General features: G+C 34.4%; 2 protein-coding genes across 2 annotated transcripts; both read right to left on the bottom strand.

The window, feature by feature from the left end:
* Positions 1–10,900: 10,900 nt before the first annotated feature.
* ORC6 (origin recognition complex protein 6) lies at positions 10,901–13,352 on the bottom strand. Its single transcript, XM_079015896.1, has 10 exons — positions 13,060–13,352; positions 12,918–12,964; positions 12,711–12,815; positions 12,550–12,630; positions 12,338–12,449; positions 12,205–12,267; positions 12,033–12,120; positions 11,848–11,918; positions 11,218–11,314; positions 10,901–11,128 (listed from the first exon to the last, which is right to left on the bottom strand). Exons 1-10 carry the CDS (start codon positions 13,273–13,275, stop codon positions 11,052–11,054), a joined length of 957 nt encoding a protein of 318 aa, XP_078872022.1. The 5' UTR covers positions 13,276–13,352; the 3' UTR covers positions 10,901–11,051.
* A 4,542-nt stretch (positions 13,353–17,894) lies between these two features.
* LOC145070353 (ARM repeat superfamily protein) lies at positions 17,895–20,266 on the bottom strand. The gene is made up of 9 exons (XM_079017285.1): positions 20,111–20,266; positions 19,579–19,701; positions 19,268–19,465; positions 19,102–19,180; positions 18,857–19,002; positions 18,640–18,753; positions 18,413–18,544; positions 18,210–18,323; positions 17,895–18,117 (listed from the first exon to the last, which is right to left on the bottom strand). Exons 1-9 carry the CDS (start codon positions 20,162–20,164, stop codon positions 18,067–18,069), a joined length of 1,011 nt encoding a protein of 336 aa, XP_078873411.1. The 5' UTR covers positions 20,165–20,266; the 3' UTR covers positions 17,895–18,066.
* Between the last annotated feature and the right edge of the window lie 1,483 nt (positions 20,267–21,749).

The following is a 21,749-nucleotide window of genomic DNA, read 5'->3' on the forward strand; positions in this document are numbered from 1 at the left end:
ATTCGTTTTAGCATACAATGAGGGCATTGTATGAAATAAGTGTGGGGTAGGGGGTCGGTAAAAGTAAATTAAAATTAAAAGAAAAAATGAAATAATAGTTTGGAAATTGCTAGAGTTGGGAAATTTTTAAAAAAAATTTAAAAACTTGAAATAATAGTTTAATTTAGAAAAATCTAGTGATAATTTAAATTTTGCTAATATTGTATGAGATGATCCGATGAGAACTCAAATGTTTAGTTGAGCCAATACACGTTATAGTGCATTTGTGGCCTCCCTTATTTTAGTGAAATCATGGAACAAAAATATAACCCCACTTGGTTTGAGGGATGCAATATGTTTAGCAGCCTAAACCTGAAATGTATCCAGGAAAATTATTATCATTAACCAATAAAGGTTGAGGTTGAGCGCCTCTGCTTAAGCATGTAGGTTTTGAGTGAAAAAAGTGAGGTACATGTAAAGAAAAAAAAAGAGAGAGAATTACGAAAAAAAAGTTTGAAAAATTTTGGAGCAAATAAAGTGAAGATCAAAAGATCAAAATTCCAAGAAATTCAAAAAGTTGAAGATACCAAAAATCAAACAACAAAGGTGGTGAATTCAAAGAAATCAAAGATCAAATGTCAAGGAAGTGAAGAATTCCAAAAGAGCTCCATAGTGGTATCATAAATTGTAATTCTAGATTATGTATGCTTAGGTTGCTCAACTAAAAATACCTTGAGGTTAGGAGGTTTTCTGCGGATGGATTCGGAGGGTTGCATAAAATGAGCATTGTTCGGAAAAAGTGGGCGAGTGTTTATGAAGATTGTGAGTATTTAAAGTATGGGGGGGTACTTTAGAAAAATTTTAGACACAAATGCATGCATTGCAGTCTTGTCATAATGGCTGAGTTTTAAATGGATTGTTTAGTACGTTATTGGTAAAATAAAAGTAAAATTTGCTTGGGGGCAAGCAAAGGCTAAGTGTAGGGTATTTTGATATGTGTATTTTTATATATATTTTTATGCATTATATCTTAATATTTTGGCCTTTATTATTCTCTTTTAGAACTAAAAAGTATTCATAATGCTTTGAATTATGTTTTGCAGTTATTCGTTGTCGATAAAGCACAAAAGAAAAGACTGAAGCGGAAATCGGGCTTAGAAGCTAAAAGAAAGGAAAAATGTTGGAGATGCAATTACGCCCAGCGTAATTTTAGATTACGCCCCGCGTAATGGCTAGCATCGGATAAACTCAATCGTGTATAAATCCCACTTACGCCCAGCGTAATCCGACTTACGCCCAGCGTACGTAAGTCGGCAACAAGGGTTATAAAAGTCGATTATCAGCTAACCAAAAGGGGGGATTCGACTTCCAACTTAATTTAGTCGATATTAAACTTCTGTTAAGCTGTTTTGAGGGTCTAGAAGGCGGCCAGAAGGCCGTTAAGCTAACGGGAGCGGAGATCGGAAGGGTTTGAGAGCGGATACATGTCGGTAATCATATGGGTTGTTAACATGACCATGTTTAGCATTCCATTGTGTTGCTATTATATATTTAGTTTCTGATTTAGGTGTAAAAACCTTTTACTTTGTGTTTATGATTGAATGAAACTTTGATTATTAGACTAATTGCTATATTGAATTGTTTGTTTATGTTTAATTTATCTTGCCAAGCTTGTTAAAAGATCCTTATGTATTAATGATAATTATTTGCTGTTAATTGTTAAGTAAATTGAGTTGTATGAACATCTGCTTGATTGCTTGTCTCTTATGATTTTGATGACCATCGAGATTATAAGTCTAGGAATAACGAATGTGAAACTAGGATTAACTTGGAAATAAGTAAGTTAATGTGTGAGCCTTGTTTGATGACCATCAACAAGAGGTTAATTGAATGATCAATTTGATTAACTATATTTACAAGTCTTGCTTGATACGAACTGAACACTAGGAAGCATGTTAGTTTAATCAACTGATCATTGTTTGAATTGACTTGTTTGCTAAAGGATTAGTTATAGTGAACGCGAATCTAATCATTTTAGGAATCGGTGAACATGAATAAATGAATTTGTGTATGCAATTGTCTATGTTTTTAAGGTGTAATTTATCTAAACCAAAGTACCTGAAGAGATTTGCTTTCCTGTTAGTTTATCAAGAGTTGTTAATTAATTGTTAGTTTGAGATTTATTAAACTATTTCTTTATTCTTTTCGTGTAACATGTAACCTATAATCAAATATATTAAATTAATTCACCATCGTTCCCTGTGATCGACACCCGACTTACCTAAGCTATACTGTAATCTGACTAGGTACACTGCCTATAAGTGCATAGTTAGTCTAAGTTTGTTAGGTTATAAATATTAAAATTAGTGGGTACTTTTGTGCACATCAATTCATAATAAAATTTTCGTTTAAAAAAGAACTTAAACCATACAAATGAGTTGTTCCAAAACTAATCAAAGTAATTATATAATTTAAACATAAGAGTAATTATCATAAATAGTCATTGCGGGAAACTCTGGGGGATATTGTGCAGTCACGTCAGGCCCTTCCCTTTTGAACCGGAAATACCTGAAACCATATACATAAACCGTAAGAACATGGCTTAGTAAGTTTCCCAAAATACCACATACCATACATATCATTGGGCCTAGCATGTACATTGGGCCCATCCACTAATAATGGGCCTATCCCACATACAAATAAGGATAGTGTGACAACCAGAAACCTTTATCTTGTACACTTAGCCAATTCAATCAATGTTAAACTTGTTCTGTTGACTTCTCGTACTGTTTAAGGGTTAATTTAAGTGTTCCAAGCTTGAGTATGTCCAAGGTCGAGGTTAGGAATGAATCAACAAGTCGTGTAGTGTCAAATCAGGCAACACAACCCTTTTGGAGGAGTGTGTGGCTGCACACATGGGTGTACGGATGTACACACCCCTCATGGCCACACACCCACTCTTATATAAAGGGTAGACCCATTTCCTTTCAATCTTTTCACTCCTTGGCCGCACACTACACCATTCTCTCAAGCTTCTTCAACCGTGAACCTTCTAAAGCTTCAAGAACGTGACCAATTCATCCTCTAACTTGATATCCATGAAAGACCACTCTATCTAAGCCTTAAGTGTGCAATATTCGTCATGTTCTTCGTGTTTGGAAGTGAGTGCGGCCGCACACCCCCCCCCCTTTAGGTGGACGCACACTCTTAAAACACCCTCCAAAGTGGGATTTTGACTTCCATACTCGAGATAGACATGACCCCAGCCTTATTGCACCTTGGAATTGACATTTTGGACATCTCCACGCACACACCTGTATACGGCCGCACACACCCTTGTGTGGCAGCACACTCCCGTGTACGACCACACACACCCTAGGACCACAAACCCACTTCTGGGGCCCTTAACTTGCACTAAAATCGAGTATATGCCTAGAAAACTTCATGGATGAAAGTATGGACCTTGAAAACACCACAAAGGCACCTCTCATCGTGAGTATATGGCCGCACACCCCTTGGGCCACACACTCATGGCCGCACACACCTTTAAGGTGGCCATACACCTCCCTCATGCAATCCTTTAAGGTCCTAACACTTAGTGCAAGTAGTTCCAAGTCCCTAGAGTGGTTCTCCATCACATCTAGTAATGAAATACCCTCATTTGACTCATTTATGTGTCATTGCGTGTTAATTAGGATCAAATTGTGTTCAAGGCTTCACTTGAACATCCAACCTTCCGTATCGATCCTTCAATCAAACACTCGCTCAAGGTAAGTTCATACCCCTATGTTTTTCCGAGTTTTCATGTTTTCAGGGGGGATACAAGCAAAAGTACAAGGAAACGTGTGCTCAAAATATATTACTTTGTTTAAGATAATTATATTTTCAGTATGCTTTTAATATGGAAAACAGTTTTTACCAAACGATTAAGAAATCAACTCGTAGAAACAGTTTTCGAAACTAGGGTAACGAACTTGTGAATCATGTAAAGATTCATGCAAATCATAAACAGGATTTTAAGTATTATTACTTGTAAATTTGTTAGTCTAAGTTGGAGACACGTCCTTGGTAACACTCCCACAGAATCAGAGTGTAGACCTAGCACTTGTAACCAGAATCTCTTGTAGGGAGAGAGCGTGACTGTTGTGTATAGATCTATACGGGACTGACAACCCCGCACCTGGTTGCTAGCTACAGTCGGACCGGCAGGTCTACGGGTGTCAAAGTCATAAAGGATACCGGTCGTTACGGGCCATATCCAATCAGTTATGGTTATAAAACTCGCAACCTAGATAGCAGAGATTTACTTTTGTAATAATGAATCAAGTGAACTAACCTCAAAGTAATAACCGATTTGATTACTAGAGGGTATTAATAATACCTTCAGGATTTACTTCACCACGTGTTTATTAGTTTTATTTATGTAATAAGGCTAATATACCTCACTGGAAGTAACCAGGGTTTTTCAAGAAAACCACGTTTAACGATATAAGTATGGTAGATACTTGTACACTTCATTCTAGAACGGATAACCAACAACCTACTTTTAGGGAAAATATAGGATTTTCCCGGGATAACTCGGCCTTTCATAAACGGATTGTTTAACAAGTAACTAACAGATGTTCATATTCATTCCACGACCCCTTGTATTGTACATACCTTGTATGAATCTGGAAGTCATGGAAGGAATGGGTGTTCAAACATACTTTTCATAAGAAAATATAGGATTTTCTTGAGGAACACTTTTCAAAAGGATCAAAGAAACATTTTCCATCAAAACTAAACACTTATGAACTCACCAGCTTTATGTTGGTATTCTTTCAAACTACTTTTATTCTTAGGAAATTAGTAGACAGGTACTTCTTGGATTTAGAGGAGTCGGAGCAATAAGATTCATGTTTCTAAATTCTACATACTTTTTGTGTATTTAAAACAAGTTCCAAATGGATGTAAACACTTTTCATATATATATATATATATATATATATATATATATATATATATATTCATTGTAATGGTCTTGTGTTACTATGATTGCTATTGTATAATGGTTGTGATGCTAAACATGACGTCCTCCACCCCAGAAAGATTCCGCCGTTCCGGTTTTGGGGTTTGACAGATAGCCCATCATGCCATGGGCCAAGCCCAACATACAATGGGCCCATCCCTACATGCATGCCAATGGGCCCAGCCCAATACACAATGCAAGAGTTACAAAGACAGCTAGAATCCTACATAATATATCTTAGTGGGCCGGCATTGGTGCCTTCGACTCACGGTTACAGTGAAGAGACTCACCTAACTCACGAATCAACTAAAACCATAGCTCTAAGCCTTGCAACCTCTGTTATAGCACTCCTGTCACGTCATACAAGGTCCAACCTTAGTCTACATACTAAAACCAAATATTTTTACCAAAAACAACCTATGCCAAAAGTCAACGGTCAACGTCAACTGCCATTGTTCACTTCAATGAACTATCATGTTGTGGCCTGCCATGGCTACGTTGTGGCCCTCATACAATCGCACAGACATGAAATTCACAATCGCCACGCCGTGACAACCTATGGCCACGTCATAAGCACTAGAATTCTAACAACTTAATGAATTAAGTCGATTCCAAGAGCTTCAAAGCTTACATTTGGTCCATTATGTGGTCTAAATGGATAAAGTTTCCAAGTTTATTCGTTAAGACACCCAAAGAGATCAAGATCTCCAAACCTAGGTCCAAATGAAACCAAATACCACAATGTCTTAACCATTAAGTCCTTTTAACCCAACTACACCATAAGGGTTTCTAATACCAAATCTATCATAACGATGAAAACTTTATAGGCATGCATGTCCAATACATGTCTAAAATCCATTTTAGGTCAAAATGAGCTCTAAAGACCAAAACTTAAGCAAAAGACAAGAACTTCTACCAAATACTAGATCCACAACATATGATGCTCTTGGGACTCAGGAGAGTCATAAAGTTGCCAACTTTATGAGCTACCTCATTCTGCCCAATCATGAAAAACATGGGACAATATTCAAGATCTAGCCACTTTAAACCATAAAACAAGGAACCTAAACACTTACAAAGGTCTAGAGATGCCCAAAAGAGGCCTTTACTTCAACCAAGAAGCACCATAATCCTTTCCAATGCCTCTTCTTTCTTCACAAGCAACCAAAGTCACAAAAATGGACTCACAGCTCATATAGAGGAATTAGGGTTAGGGTTTCTAAAACTTGAGGATGATGGAGGCTGAAAATGAATAAATATGGCTTAAAGGCGTTTAAATATGAAGCAAAACCTAAAAGAATCATGGTCTTGGGCCAGAACAGCTGTCACGTTGTGGCCATCCTTGGTCATGCTGTGGTGGTCCAATAAAAGACGCGGTCCATTTAATTTGTTCCACGTTAGGCATCCTTGCACCACGTTGTGGCACATGGTTTTCCCCCAAAACTTCATCTTTGGTCCCTAATAGAAGAAAGCTGAACCATTCTGGAACAAGGGTGTTACAACTCTCCTCCAATTAAACTAGATTTCGTCATCGAAATCATTCCTTACAACTTACTCTACCAAACCAGGCATCCGTGCTAAACTTTCCTGGATATTAATTAGGACTGAGAGATCTTCTTTAGCAGACGACCGCCTTCTGTTACTGATATCAAATCCCCAATCTTAGCAAAGATCACATACTCTGACGAAGAACGAATCCATAATCAACTATCTTAACCGATGAAGAGTAACCATCACTACTCCGCCCTAAATCCGAAAACCCAATACCTTGATTGTCTTACATGTAGACAGAACCATACTGAAACACAACCAATATGACTCTATTATGCTTCCTGAACCGAACAAAACCCTTCCAACCCTGAATTATCCTGATGATACCATTGGAAAACAAAATCCTTGACCAATCATTGCTACTAAAACCTTTCGGCAGGCGGGCGTCAGACAAGGCTAGCAGGTAAGCGTCAGGTAAGGCTGGAGCGCTAGCCGTCTAGGCCATTCTAATGGACCTGATGTCAACAACACCTAAAGAAAAATCAATATTTCAAGTAACATTTTCAACATCACTATTTTATTCCTAAGATATTGGGTTTGACCAAGATCCTAAGTACGATTCAAGATCTTAAATATTTTACAAACCAATCTATCGTTTAAAAACATCACACCGCACTTAATAATTTGTTTACAAAATTAATTTATTAATTTTTTACCAAAACAATGTGGTGTCATCCGTAGGACAAGCGGTGTTATTTTATTTTTCTTGAGATTGTTGAAAAAAGTTTTTCTATGATTTTCTCACTTAAACCATTTTGCAAAAAAAAAATGTCTACTCTGCCAAAATTCACTTCTAGCACTGCTCCATCTATTTTTGTTGGTGAAAACCTTCCCACAAAGAAAGAGTATTGAATTCCCCATAAGGGCTAATGTCGGTTATGATTTCCGATACTAAAGTCATCTATGTTGACCAGAATTGAGCAGGGTATCACCAAAGAGGGTGAAACCAAGAAGATACTATTTGAAAGAATAAAGAAGCTAAGCTCAAACTCAAGAAGGACTATGGAAACTACTCCAACCTCGCTTTCATTCTTGTAGCCCATGATCTTGAACTTCAAAAACCGTGCATCTTTAGAACACCAATTTGCAGACTTCATCTCAAGGCACATGCCTATCTTCACAGATGGTGCAACTGCTAGCACGAGAGGTCCTACTGCCCAAGATCTTGTAGGAATATTCAACATCCTATGTAACACCCCATTCCTGTTACGCATTTAAAACATTATTTTCCTTCTTATTTTAGAAGCTACTCGACGAGTCAGTGACCCTAACTCATCGAGTAGCAGCGGGTCAGCACGTGAAGTTGGCGTGGCGACTCGACGAGTCCATACTCTGGACTCGGCGAGTCCGCCAGTCTGGATGAAGCCCTAATTTTCAGGGTGTGTACCCTATTTAAACACCATTATAGCCCCAAACCAGCCTCCTTCACCTCTCAAAGACTTATTCCCGAAACCCTAGCCTCCTTGAAGTGTGTGTGAGTGATCTTTGCCCTTGTGAAGGAATATTAGTGCATTGTTGAGCAAGAAGAAGAAGGAGAAGGTAGAAGAACTCAAGGAAGAAGTAGATCCAGATTATACTCCTCTTTGGCCATCCTTTCTGGTAATAAAGCTTTCATCTTGGTTATTGTATTGCTAGATCTAGTTTGTCCCCAAATTGATGGTTTTGAGCTCAAAAACCCCAAATCCCTAGTGATGAAGCTTTGTAATCAAGCCATATCTCGGATCTAGCCTCTCTTGAGTTCTAGGAGCTCAAGAAGGCCACCTTTTGGAAGCCATGGCTTTGTTCTAGTCAAGTAACCCCCATAATAGCCAAGTTTGAGTGTTATTGATTCATTGCATCATAGATACACGTAAAGTTAGCAACTTTACGCGTTCAGATAGTCCCAAAAACCAAAATCTATGAATTGGATGCACTAAAACTGATTAGAATCGACTGAATAGAAACTGCATGCAAAGGACTCGGCGAGTCGTTCTTCTGACTCGGCGAGTCGTTCTTCTGACTCGGCGAGTCAGGTCATGAGTCTTAGATTCCCTGTTCAGTAGTAGCGAATTTGTTTAGTGAGTGGAGTAAAGACTCAGTGAGTTAAGACATGGATCTGAGTGTAGAGGGACTCGGCGAGTCTACACCCTGACTCGGTGAGTCCAAGGCAATCTCCTTACCCGTAAGAACAGACTCGACGAGTTGTTCATACAACTCGGCGAGTCACAGACTGGACGTGTTCTTATGTTGAAGGTGAACTCGACAAGTTGATCATACAACTCGGCGAGTCGGACGAAGGTTGGCAAGATATCAGTAAAGAAGGAGAACTCGTCGAGTTTTGGTTAAACTCGACGAGTAGAGTCAGGAAGGGGGTAGAAGGAAAGATAGGGACTCGACGAGTCAGGTCAACGGATTGTTGACTTTGACCAGGGGGTAAAATAGTCATTTTACCCTAAGATTAGTTATTAGTGTTTGATTAAGTGTCTTTGGGAATTGTAGCCGGGGAGTTACCGGAGCAGTAGTCAGACAGTTCCCGAGCAACATTTCAGCAGCCAGCCTTACGAGGTGAGTTTTCATTCCAGTAGGAACAGGTCTACGACCACAATGTCTGCTCGTTTAGTTAGTAGTAGTTCCGGACTACAGTCCGATGCAGTAGTTCAGTATGCTTGGTGTCTTTGTGATACATGCATGGTATGTGTTATGTGTTCCGGACTATGGTCCGATGCAGTATGCAGTATATGTGTTCATATTATATGATATGATTATGTTATGCTATGTTCAGTCAGTTCCTGACTTCGGTCTGATGCAGTAGGCAAGGCCCTAGTCAGTTCCGGACTTCGGTCTGATGCAGATCCGGACTTCGGTCCGATGCAGTGGGTAAGGCCCTAGTCAGTTCTGGACTTCAGTCTAATGCAGTGGGCGAGGCCCTTGTCAGTTCCGGACTTCGGTCCAATGCAGTAGGCGAGGCCCTAGTTAGTTCCGGACTTCGGTCTGATGCAAAGGGAAGGCCCAGTATGTGTTTTATATGTTATTGTATAGTATGTGGTAGTTTGGGGGAGCTCACTAAGCTTCGTGCTTACAGTTTCAGTTTTGGTTTCAAGTACTTCAGCTAGCAAAGGGAAGGGCTCGGGATGATGGCATGACACGCACTACAGTTTAGTCTGGGAGATTGACTCCGATATTTTGATATGATCTTGACACTAGTTTTGATTTGATAATTTATTATGACAATTGAGGTACACGATTCATGGTTTTTATCTTTTGATATTTGATATTATGGTTTATTAATGTTTTCAAACAAAAAATTTTAGGTTATATTTTTGGGATGTTTCATCCTACCTAATGCCAAGATATGGGGATAGGTCCAGTCATGAAAAAAAACTCAAACAATTGAGAGACATGATCTCAAGTGTACCATCTGTGATTCATTCAACCTATACCAGAGGTGTCACCAATTGGCCATAGGGAGATTTGCACCCCCTATCTGTGACATCAAAGTTCAAATGAGGTTCCAAACACCTAACATGAAGATATATGATGGGACCACAAATCCTAAAGAACATATCGTCCAATACAAAGAACGCATGGAGATTATTCTTATTCCCTAACATCTTAAGGAGGCTTGTCTATGTAAGGGTTTTGGTGCAACCCTTATAGGATTTGCATTAAAGTGGCTCTTAAACATTCTTCATTACTCTATTACTTCTTTCTCACATCTCATTAACTTGTTTAATAATCATTTTTCTTATAGTTTGAGAAACTAACAAGTGACATTTACAAAGTAACCCAAGGAAGTGACGAATCCTTAAGGGATTATGTTAGCAGGTTCGGGAAAGAAGCCCTAGACATTCCATGTCTAGATGTTGCAACGGTCATGGAAGAAGCCCTATTATTACCAGGTACATTCCACGTCTAGATGTTGCAACGGTCATGGAAAAAGCCCTATTACCAGGTACATTCTACCTCTAAATGTTACCAAACTTAAAGATAATTAGTCCAACTAAATGCATAGTTTTTTTTATAAACAAAAACTTTTGATGCAAACAGTATAATCATTTTTAATAGCTCAAAAATTTATTATAATTGGTTAAGTCCTTATTTCTAAATGCATTATCCCTAAAGTAACTATAGTTTTTAATAAACATTTATTCTTATATTAAATTTATTTCCCATTTATTTTACTTTGAATCTTATTAAACACTCATTAAAAAAAATCATAAAGTACAATAATAACTTTACACTTTTATCTACTTTACAAAATTTCATTACTTTAATATTTAAAGAAAATATCCAAAATGTTGGTTGATATTTCCTATGCTTGATATTATATTTGAAATATCCTTTTTTTTCAAAATAACACAAAAGATCAATGAGATAAACAAGTGATCAAAATTTCTTCAATATATTTCCAAAAAGACTTAAGACACTATACATTTAGTCAACACTAAATTAATTTCTTCATTAACTTCCAAAAAAAAGTGTTCCCAATATCTCAAAAACAACAAATGAGTTAATATTAGCTCAATTGTTTTTTTCATGTAGCTCCAACTTCAGTTCCTTGATCTCTCTTCAAAAAGTTAAGCTGTGCTTGTTTTGTTCGTTTAACACCAACTAAAAAATAAAAAATAATCCATCAAAATTATTTTTATTTAAATTTGTTGGTGAAAATGAATAAAAAGATTGAAAAAAAATATTGTTACCTTTTTCTTTGTTTTGTTTATTTGATTCTACTACGGTTGATTTCCATTCCTCATATTTGTGGTTGTCCTCACGTTTACGTTTCTTATAGGCTGAATGCTGCAACACATTACAAAAAAATAAATTAAATTTATTTAGAAACAATTATTGGATACTATATAAAAAAATGTATAATTTTTTATGAGTTTTATTAAAGTTTGTTTGATATAATGGAATTTAAAGATTATATTACATTGTCACATTTGATTGAATCGAAAGAATAAAACAAAAATATAAAGAAAAAGAAAAATGTTATTATTTAAAAACATATTTTGATCAAATAGCTACATAAATTACATATAAACAACATTTCATGTAGTTTAAGTATTATGATATATATGTATTTTAAATAGTCCAAAAAAGTTAACCTAGCACTTTCAAAACAGAAATTAATTAAATACATTTATAATAAAAACTTTCTTTAGTTGTTTTTGGAAAACAATACATACATAATTTAACTAAGTAATAAACTGTTTTTTTGTAAACAAACATTATTTTTTTTAGTTCCATTATATTACCCAATTCAATTCCCTTTGATTATTGCATTATAATTTGTAAATATGTATTTAGGAGAAATTAGAAAGGTTATATACATCTTCGCCTTCATCAGATGAATAACCACCATCCTCAGTTTGCCTTTTTTCAGGTAAAACATCCAACAAATCTGCATATTGCAAAATCAAGCAACGATTATAAACAAATGTATACAAATTATTTTGCTTGAATTATTAAATGAAAGTAATAAAAAAGTTTTTGTAAATGAGAGTTTAATTTTTACCTCGGTTCCCTTTCACAGACTTTGGATCTTTCTTTTCTTGTGAGACTCCAAAGACATCATGACAAAGGTCTTTCATGGATGTACATACCTGAATTGATTCCAACATTAGGATTTCATACAAAGATTGATTGTTGATATATGTATGTGTATAGACATTATAAATGCTTCTTACACTTGAAAATTCATCTTCAGATGATCCAGAAAGTTCAATTAACTTAGTTTTATCGACTTTGAGCTGTAAAAGTAACCAAATTAGTATCAAAATGATGAAATAAACGCTTAAATCATTATTCGTTAAGACATACCTTATGCTTTTTAGCACACAAGTAGAACCCTGCAGCTGTGAACACAGGCTTTGAACAATCAGTGGTGGCTCGTCTCCAAGCAGGTAATGATGACATGAATCGATCTCTGTATCTGTAATAGAATCGGATTTAGAGATGGGATATTGATATGTGTTATGAGGAATGAGGAATGTAAAATGGTTGTTATTTGTTAATGGTGGATATGAACTTACAGTGATAGTCCTTTTTTAACAAGAGGGATGAGCCTAACACATCCAAATTGAATAGCTAATTCCCTAATATCAAGCCGATTCCTACAATTCATCGCGAAATGATTATTCAATGTTTGATCTGATGTATGTCAATGGAATCAAAAGTAAGATGAAGAACATACATGACGCCAATCCCGTTCTGCATCACATTGAAAGATCTAATGTAAGCCTTCTCCGACATCCCACTCAACTTTATTGCGTTTTGACGATCAAATAGAACTTGCTTCCTACAATTATTAGGGATAAACAATCAGATTCATCATCACAAATTAGAACGAAAGAAATTAACTACATAGAAATGAAAACATCATTCTCCAATTCGCACATACATGTTAGCGGCAATCTCAAGGCAGATGAGAGCTTTGCAAGTTTCTCCCTACATTTTTACGAAATGAAAACATTGTGGAAAATTAGGCATAATACAAGTCAACAGTAAATGAAGAAACATCGTAACAGAAGCTAGCTACTTACGATTCCGGCATTGGATGAGTCGAATTGAAGATCGGAGACGCGACGGAGCTCAGCGGCTTTACGAACGACTTGCTTCGATTCCTTAAGCCCTAACTTCTTTGCAATATCCGACAAATCCATTTCAAGAGAGCGAGGGGGGGAAAGGGAAACAATCGATATTTGGCTTTCTGTAATTGTTGTGGTGAATGGCGGAAGATGATATCGACGAGCTACCATGGCGGGAATATTGAATCTGGTGTGTTTCTAGTTTTCGTTTGGCGCCATTCCGAAAAAACCAGTAGACGCCATTTTTCTTTCCTTGCTTCTTTTTTTTTCAGTTTTTTATTTTTCATTGGCAGGCTGTAATTAACTATTAACTAATTAACTAATTATAATATAATGTTAAAAGTATTAACATCCTCTTATTTGATTTTTAGCGCCAAAAATGTGTAAGTTAATTGCCAATTAGCCCCTCAAACATTGATAAAATAACTTTGGAAAGTACAACATTATTAGGTTGGCCCAAAAGCAAATATATAATGTATGTGGTCCTTTAATATTTTATTTTTCTACTTATCTTATTTCATATGGTTTCAACTAGAGGAGTAAAGGCAAATATATAATGTATGTGGTCCTTTAATATTTTAATTTTCTATTTATCTTATTTGATATGGTTTCGACTAGAGGAGTACATTGGGATTGGATACTAGTCTTTGAAATTGAAATCGGTTCCAAAACTAACACTTTCGGAATTAGAACATATGTGATTGGACTCGTTCGGTTCCCAAGGTTTGAAATCGATTGAGATGGTTCTTGTTATGGTTTCGGGTTTTTTTATATTGTTGCCAACTAGATATCCATCGAGGTTTGGGGGTTTATAAATCTCATTGTAATTATTGTAAAATCGTAAATAGGCAAAATGAAACCAACTATATAATTAATTTCTACTATTATACATGCCAACAAATTGACAAACCAAATAAACAATAATCGGATATGTATTTTGTATGGTGTATGCACTTGACTTTAGCATAAAAAGAGCTGACACTTAAATGTAATAATATATTAATTTATTTTAAGCTAATGGGGCTTATTTACCGTTTGGTTTAACATAATTAATGTATTAATATTCAATAATTCAATGTATTAGTTAATTTATGTTTTTCTAATGTTTGATATTGTAGGCCAACAGCAACAAGTTTCTTAATTTAAAGAGAACAAATTATAAAAGTGGCGAATGTGGTTGATAAAATATTACGTTTTCATCCCAACTTCTTTTTTTAAGTACTCAGTTTGTTGAAGATTTGATTAATGCAACTCGCATCTTCAAATTTCTACCCTTAAAGTCCATCGCATACCTCCCACGCAAGGGTAAATTAGACATTTCCTCGATATCTCTCATTCTCGAGCACTTGTGAATACCATGAATACATTGCATTATGTAATACTAGTTATGATGATCTAGGTGTCAGTTGTATAACACATTATTCATTTTTTATTAAGTTTGAAAGATCATCGTGTTAGGATCGCTACAAGTCCAAACATACTCAACATAGAAAAAAAAACATGGTTCTATTTTCTAAAACCAATTGGTGATAGAATAGATTACACATTGCACATAAACAATCCTCCCCTCAAACCCAAGTTTCGTCCTTGGTTTCCCCTTTAACAATTGTTCATATAATTTAATCTTTTTTTCATATCGTCGACACTCTCGAGACACGCTCACCTGACCTGAGCCATCAGGAAGACTTTCAATACAAGGCTTTAAGATCAACTTCGTTGGGTTGGGATTGTGTCACCTGCGCGGACCACATCATCTGAGTTACGACCGTAGCTGATATGTGCATATTTATACACATATTTATACACCATACATTAATATTTTAATTACTTTTATGTCCTTAATAGAATAAAAGATACTTAATTTGCTATGAATTGTGTTATAGGGACTAAAAGACTTGTTTGGAGCAAAAAGAAAGTTGGAAGCTATATTAAGGAAGCTAAAAGATGGAAGATTGAACCAAAGCAATAAAATGAAGAAAAATACACCCAACACGTCATGGTGATCCAACCACGATGTGGCGTCTTGAAGATTCTCGATCAGATTCGATGACTTGGAGATTACGGGATAAATACAATTACCACGACTGCTTTCGGGAAAGGTATAAATATCTCACATAAACCTCTGAATGGGAACTTTTGGCTTTGGAGAATTCGAAGTTTTTTTAGGCAAAGGCACTGGAATTAAGCATTGGAAGCAAGGAATTCAATCACAATCATTAAAATGAGGAGATCAAAGGCAACTAAACTCTACTTTTTGATTTTTCATTACGAATAGCTATGTCTTTGCTTTTGAATCTCGATTTTATGACTTTGTTTGCTGAAATCATGTGCTAAACACTCATGACTTTCGTTTAGCTAGGATGAGTTGACTAAACATGGTTGATTTCATAGTTAGGATTTAGTAATTTGGCTATTTGTTGACTTTTGCTTATTAAAGAACCTCAAGTACTTTTGATAACTACTTTTTATCTGCTTATTGCTGAATTTGATTAGGTTAGAATGACTATTTTTCTTAATTGAATTTGAATCTTATGATATTGTGATTTGCAAAATTGTAGAACTAGAGTTTTGATTAAGACCTAGGGTTAAGTAGAAAAGTGGGTAAAAAAGTATAGGAGGCAATATATGACGATAAATCATATATAAAATTGAATCAATAAATTTAATTGGTCAATTAATTATAAGTCTAAGCAACTCGAACCGAACACTAGTGAACTTGTAATTTTGTCCGCTTGATTACCGAATAAATAAGCTAGTTTGCTAAATGATTAAATTGGTGAATACCAATTTGGTCATCTTAAGAATCGGTAGCCAAAGAAACTAAATCCATTGCACTTCTATGAAACAACCATAATAACAACAAATCCGAAGCTAAACGAAAGTCTCTTTCTCACCTTAGTACATTCATACTTGTCTAGTTGCTTAGTTTTAGTGTTAGTTTAATTAAGTAAATTTTGAGTTAGTTGGTAATTAAGTATCTAGTCTTGCAAAACTAGGAAAACATATACCTTTTCTTATTTGATTAATAGTTAGTTAAGTAAATTAAAGTAATTTAAACACCGCTCCTTGTGTTCGCCACTCGTTCTTACCGTTGTTATACTATTACACGATTATGTACACTGCCTAGTGTGTTTAATAGTCTATTGAAGGGAATAACTTTAAAAATTAAACTTAGATAAACATATAAGTACATTAAATACACATTAGTAGCTCATAACCCACTTGTTAGAATTGCTACTAGCACAACCATGCTCAATATAGAAGAACAATAAGGTTACATTTTCTAAAACCAATTGGTGATAGAAGGGATTACCCATTGTCTTATATGTTAGCATATAGTTTCTATTTTTACCGTTGTGGGATTGAGTTTGCACCCGATCACATCAAGCTCGCTTACAACATACATTTGCTTGAAAAGGCAGTATATGGGTGATTATGAGATGAAAAAATGTTGTCTAGAAGATACGAGGTGTTTTGTTTGGAAATGATGTTATAAATGTTTATGGTTAAATGTAATTTTTTTGGTTTCATTTGTTGTTACATCCTCATTTTCACGGCCAGAAAAGACTGATTTGTTTATGATTGTTTTGAAAACCAAAGTATGTTCTTTTTAAAGAAATATATTGCGGAATTTGTTCCCAAAAACATGATAAATATATTATCAAAGCATTTCCGAAGAAATGTATTTTATTGATATTAATACTTTGGGATGTCATCGTCAATACAAACTTTGGGTGGAGTTTTTACTCCTCACGTCATGAGAAATCATGTTCACGTCATGAGTCCAGTCAAATTAGGGTTTATGACACGTGTCATGCTCTTAGACAACTACATTTTCGGAATGTCATAACTTTTGCATACGAGTTCCGTTTTTGACGTTCTTTATATCCACACGTAGATGGAGACATACTCTACAACTTTCATTTAGATCTCTAAGGCTAAAAAATACTTTATCGTAAACTCACTTTTTACGATTCCCGATGTCGTGCCGGTTCGTCGCGAAACTTCGACAGGTCATAACTTCTTTGTTATAACTCGAATTTCAGCGTTCTTTATATGTACGGAAACCTTGTGACATATACTACAACTTAGTTAAGATTATTTATTCTAAATAATCATCTATAAAAAAGTCATTTTTGACGCTTATCGTCTTTAAATTTGACTAGCCTGAATCTGCGGGCGTTACAATTATTTCCCCCTTAGGATGATTACGTCCCGAAATCATCAACGAAACAGAGCTTGTATAATGACTCCATACGTTATCTTTTCATCCTAGGTAATAACCGTAGTTTCTATGTTCCTCTGAATCAATATCTAAGTCTTTGGACTTCTTGACTGCATGTAGTGCTTGTACGGTCGGTTCCACTATGGAGCTCATAGAGGCACCGATAACCCCTGTTTTTTTTTTCATATGCAATGTAAAAATTTTCAAAATTTTTGTTTGTTCTACTATTGCGTCACTACATTATATATATATATATATATATATATATATATATATATATATATATATATATATATATATATATATGGCTGTCACTGATAATACCTACTACGAAATCCTACATCCATTCCCGAGTGCTTGAGTAAGTAACGACGTTAATTAAGTTGAGTTTATTAACTGAATGATTATTGTACCATGTTTTGTACTCTACCCGAAAGAGTCTATTTATGGTGATAATGTTTACAATTTGTCTCGATCAAAAATTTTGTTTTTAGGTGAATAAAGCGCATCAAAATATTATTTGGCATCTCTACTCATAAACAAAATGGCTGTCCCACAAAAAATGTGTAACAAGGTGACATAAATGCCCTCATAATCCTTATCATTGAGAATATACTAACAATCTGTAACAAAGCTTACTTATCACTAATGAGTAAAGATTAATAAAAATTATACGCCATTAAATAATAAAAGCAAAAACATCATACGGGTTTAACAACACAAACTTTTGATGCATACTATGCAGATGTCTGCATGGATCCTTCCTCCGTGTCATTACCTTCAACTAGCTGCAAAAATCCATCAAATCACATTACATTCTTTTTTTTTAACAAAATGTATTAAAACAATATAATAAAAAAATGATAATAATAATAATTACCAAAGAGCCAATTTGCTCATATGCACGCATTACTTTCGGATCCTCTTCCTCCTCATACCCTAATTGAAGTATCCGTGGTCCATTTACTGACCAAAATGCCCTTCTACCTGCCCCCTGTACACTCATCACCAAACAATACCCATGTTAACCTCAAAACAACAAACCTCCCACAACATTACAAAATTACCAAAATACCCTCCCACCTGTAATATAATCAAGTAAATAGCCTCCAATGCTTGGACGCGTATTTCAGTATCAGTTACAGGTTCCCTCTCAATTGAAAGTGCACTTCCTAATTCAAGTGGCATCTTTGAAGTATCTTGTTCATTATACACCTGATATAAAAAAATAAATAAATATAATTAAATCACAAAAATGAGAAACATTGTTATGAATTCTTTAAAATCAAAATAAAAATGAAAATACAGACCTTGTTTCCAGCAACTGGTAGAAGTAAAGCTGGCCAAAGAAACTCTGATATCAGAAGCAAATTTTGTATTTGATTATCAGCTTCAAAACAGCAGTTCCGAATAGTGCCAGATACCTATGAAGGGTAAGATGTGAAATATACTCAATCTTCAAGGGCTAAAACCGGTTATTATTATTATTCTTTAAGGGTTGTAGTTGAATTTGAAGTTTGAACTTACCCCTTTCTTTCTCAATATGCTTGTGGAATCAAATTGTCTGATAATTTGTTTCAAAAGCCCACGTTTGGAGTCTAAAAGAAGTGATCTTCCTTCTTTGTTTTTTGAAATGTTTACAAGTATTGATCCAACATGCCCAAATGGATCATCTGCTTAAATTCAACAAAAAAAAAGTAAAATTATAAAATCAGTATTGAGAATTTAGATATAACAGATATGTTACACTGTAATTTCTAAAATGATTGGACCTTTTTTCTCATTGGATGATGTGCAAAATGATCTCACAAGTTTCATGACATTCAACCCCTGCACCTTATCATCTCCCAACTACACATATGATCCACATAAACTACTAATAAAATAATTCGTCTATAAAAATCAATCAATAAACTAAACAAATTAAAGAAACAAAACCTGAAGCAATGATTCAACACCAGAATCAAGCTGTGTAAGATTAACAAGAAGCATGACTAGTAATCCAGTGATTTCACAACCTTGTTTGTATAGAATATCCATGGTGTCTTTAATTATACCAATTTCAATCATCTTTGATGCCAAATCAGAATTTTGGGAGAGATTCACGAGAGCTTGTGTTGCTGCTTCAGAAACCTCCTGAAACATGGTTGTTGAAGTTAAGCCATGGTATGAAGAATGAAAGTGACAAGATGACATGATGAGAATTGAGAAATAAGATGTTCATCTCCAAAACGTAAACAATATAGCACCTTTTTTTCACCTAATAGTCGACACAAGGATGGAAGCACGGTTTTGGAATAACTGGCGAGGGATTGTAGTCCATCTTCTGATCCAGTTAAATCACGAACGATATCAACAGCTACCTTCTGCACCTGATAATAAAATAATAAGCCAAGTAATGTTTCAAGCTTTCAAGTAACGAGTTCTTACAATTTGATAACAAACTATACAGACTCGAATCAAATTCGTGGTTTGAACTTGAATAACTACAAGCAAAAATTGCAACGAAACTCTCGATTCCGATGATATAAACTAGGATCTTAACACGGTATAATTATCACGTTTGATGAATACCATTACAATGGTGACTTATTGGACCTAATCAAACTATTTGATTGAATTCTCTACTGAATAATTGAATATAGCTCAACTGAATTATAATCACAAACAACGATTTCAAAAGCACAGTAAATTAGTCGACTCTGTGAATTAGGGTTTTAACAACATAATTGATAATACTAATGGGTTTAAGTACAAAAAACAACACCAGAACTAACTTACTTGTGGAGAAGGAGCCGAGAGGAATCCAATTAGTTCTTCCATTTCATTCGCCATTTTTTGATTTTCTGGTTTCTCGTGCGCCAATCCAATGAGAAAAAACCAGTTTCTCGTGTGGGTTAAGCGTAAAGCGCCGCCGAGTTTTGTTTATTAGCGATTCTTTTTATTTTGATTTTCTTTTTATTGGTATTCTCCCTCTGCTTGTAAAGTGTATACATTTTTTATGGTAATTTAGGGTTTTAATATGATTATTTATTGTAACAAAATTATTAGGTCCACTTTTAAATCTTTTCTAATAAATAAAAATTTTTTTTGCCACTTGTCACTCTTACATTAATTTGGACACATATCATTTTTTGGTATTTTTGAATAAATTTTTTTCCATTTGTCATTTTCTTATTTTTTATCTTTTCTTAATTAACAATCAAATTTACACACCAATTATTAATTGCCTTAATTAAAAATAGTCAATAAATTACAATATTAGTACTTATATATTGTATTTAATATGTTTCCTTTTAAATTCAAATTTCAAATTTAAATAAATTTTTGTTTAAACATTTATATATATTTTTTGTTTTACCAGACCCGTATAACATACGGGTCTCACAACTAGTCTTCTCTAATAAATGAAAGTTTTTTTTGCCACTTGTCACACTCTCATTCATTTTGCCACATGTCATTTTGTGGTTATTTTGAATTAATTTTTATTCCATATGTAATTTTGTGGTTTTCCTATTTTATTAAATTTCATATGATATTTAAATTTAATAATAAATGCATATTAATTTCATTAAGTGACTTTCCTTGTAATTTCAAAATTTTAAAATAAAATCTTATTAATTTGCTTTGATTATTTTATCTAAATGATTTGTTTAAATTTAAAAGAGAAAAAACACTTTAATTTTAGTAATTCAATATGTTTCTTATTTTCTTATAAATTCAAATTTCTCAAATGTTTATATATATTTAATTGTTTTAAATACACTCATGTAATGCATGGGGCTCACACCTAGTGTATTATGTAATTTAGTGGTTTGTATAATTAAATAAACCAAAAGTTATACTGTATTTTTTTGAACAGCAACCAAAAGTTATATGCTTTGTTATTTGATGTACTTTAGTGGTTTGTATATTAAAATAAGCTAAAAGTTCCTTTTTTTAACAGCAATTAGAAGTTATATGCTTGTTATTTGATGTAGTTTAGTGGTTTGTATATTTAAAATTAGAGTTATTCACCAAAGAAATATTTTGACGTTTGAGACCATTTTTTTCTAGATTTTAACTTAAAGAATAAAAATAATTTGTAATTATAAGAGCGAACATCAGAAAACCTTCGTTTTATATAAAACTAACCGATAAAAGTTATCATCAAGACTATTTTTTATATGTTATTGAACCTCACATAATAGGTCTCGGTAATGATTCGCAAGTATTAATGATTTACTCAATTCATATGTATCATTTAGTCATGCATACACACAATCATAAATTTTTAGCACTAAAAGTTATCCCTATACATACTTGTATGATGTTTTCATGTTTCGAATTGTCGGTGCTAACGTATAAGATGACAAAAAGGATTTTATACATTCTATAATATTCCAATTTTTGTAGAGAATGAACACCATTTAGGTCATAG

Source organism: Lactuca serriola, chromosome 8 (genome assembly GCF_051521515.1).
Source record: "Lactuca serriola cultivar US96UC23 chromosome 8, Lser_US96UC23_V15, whole genome shotgun sequence".
Lineage (NCBI taxonomy): Eukaryota > Viridiplantae > Streptophyta > Magnoliopsida > Asterales > Asteraceae > Lactuca > Lactuca serriola.

Excerpts from the sequence above, each read along its gene's own strand:
- LOC145070353 (XM_079017285.1), bottom strand. The coding sequence starts at position 20,164 with ATGGCGAATGAAATGGAAGAACTAATTGGATTCCTCTCGGCTCCTTCT. Across the intron at positions 19,003-19,101 it reads ATCATCCAATGAGAAAAAAG|ATGATCCATTTGGGCATGTT; the intron begins GTCCAATCATTT and ends GAATTTAAGCAG. Across the intron at positions 18,118-18,209 it reads ATGAGCAAATTGGCTCTTTG|CTAGTTGAAGGTAATGACAC; the intron begins GTAATTATTATT and ends GGATTTTTGCAG.
- ORC6 (XM_079015896.1), bottom strand. The coding sequence starts at position 13,275 with ATGGTAGCTCGTCGATATCATCTTCCGCCATTCACCACAACAATTACA. Across the intron at positions 12,816-12,917 it reads CTTGAGATTGCCGCTAACAT|GAAGCAAGTTCTATTTGATC; the intron begins GTATGTGCGAAT and ends TAATAATTGTAG. Across the intron at positions 11,315-11,847 it reads CATCTGATGAAGGCGAAGAT|CATTCAGCCTATAAGAAACG; the intron begins GTATATAACCTT and ends AATGTGTTGCAG.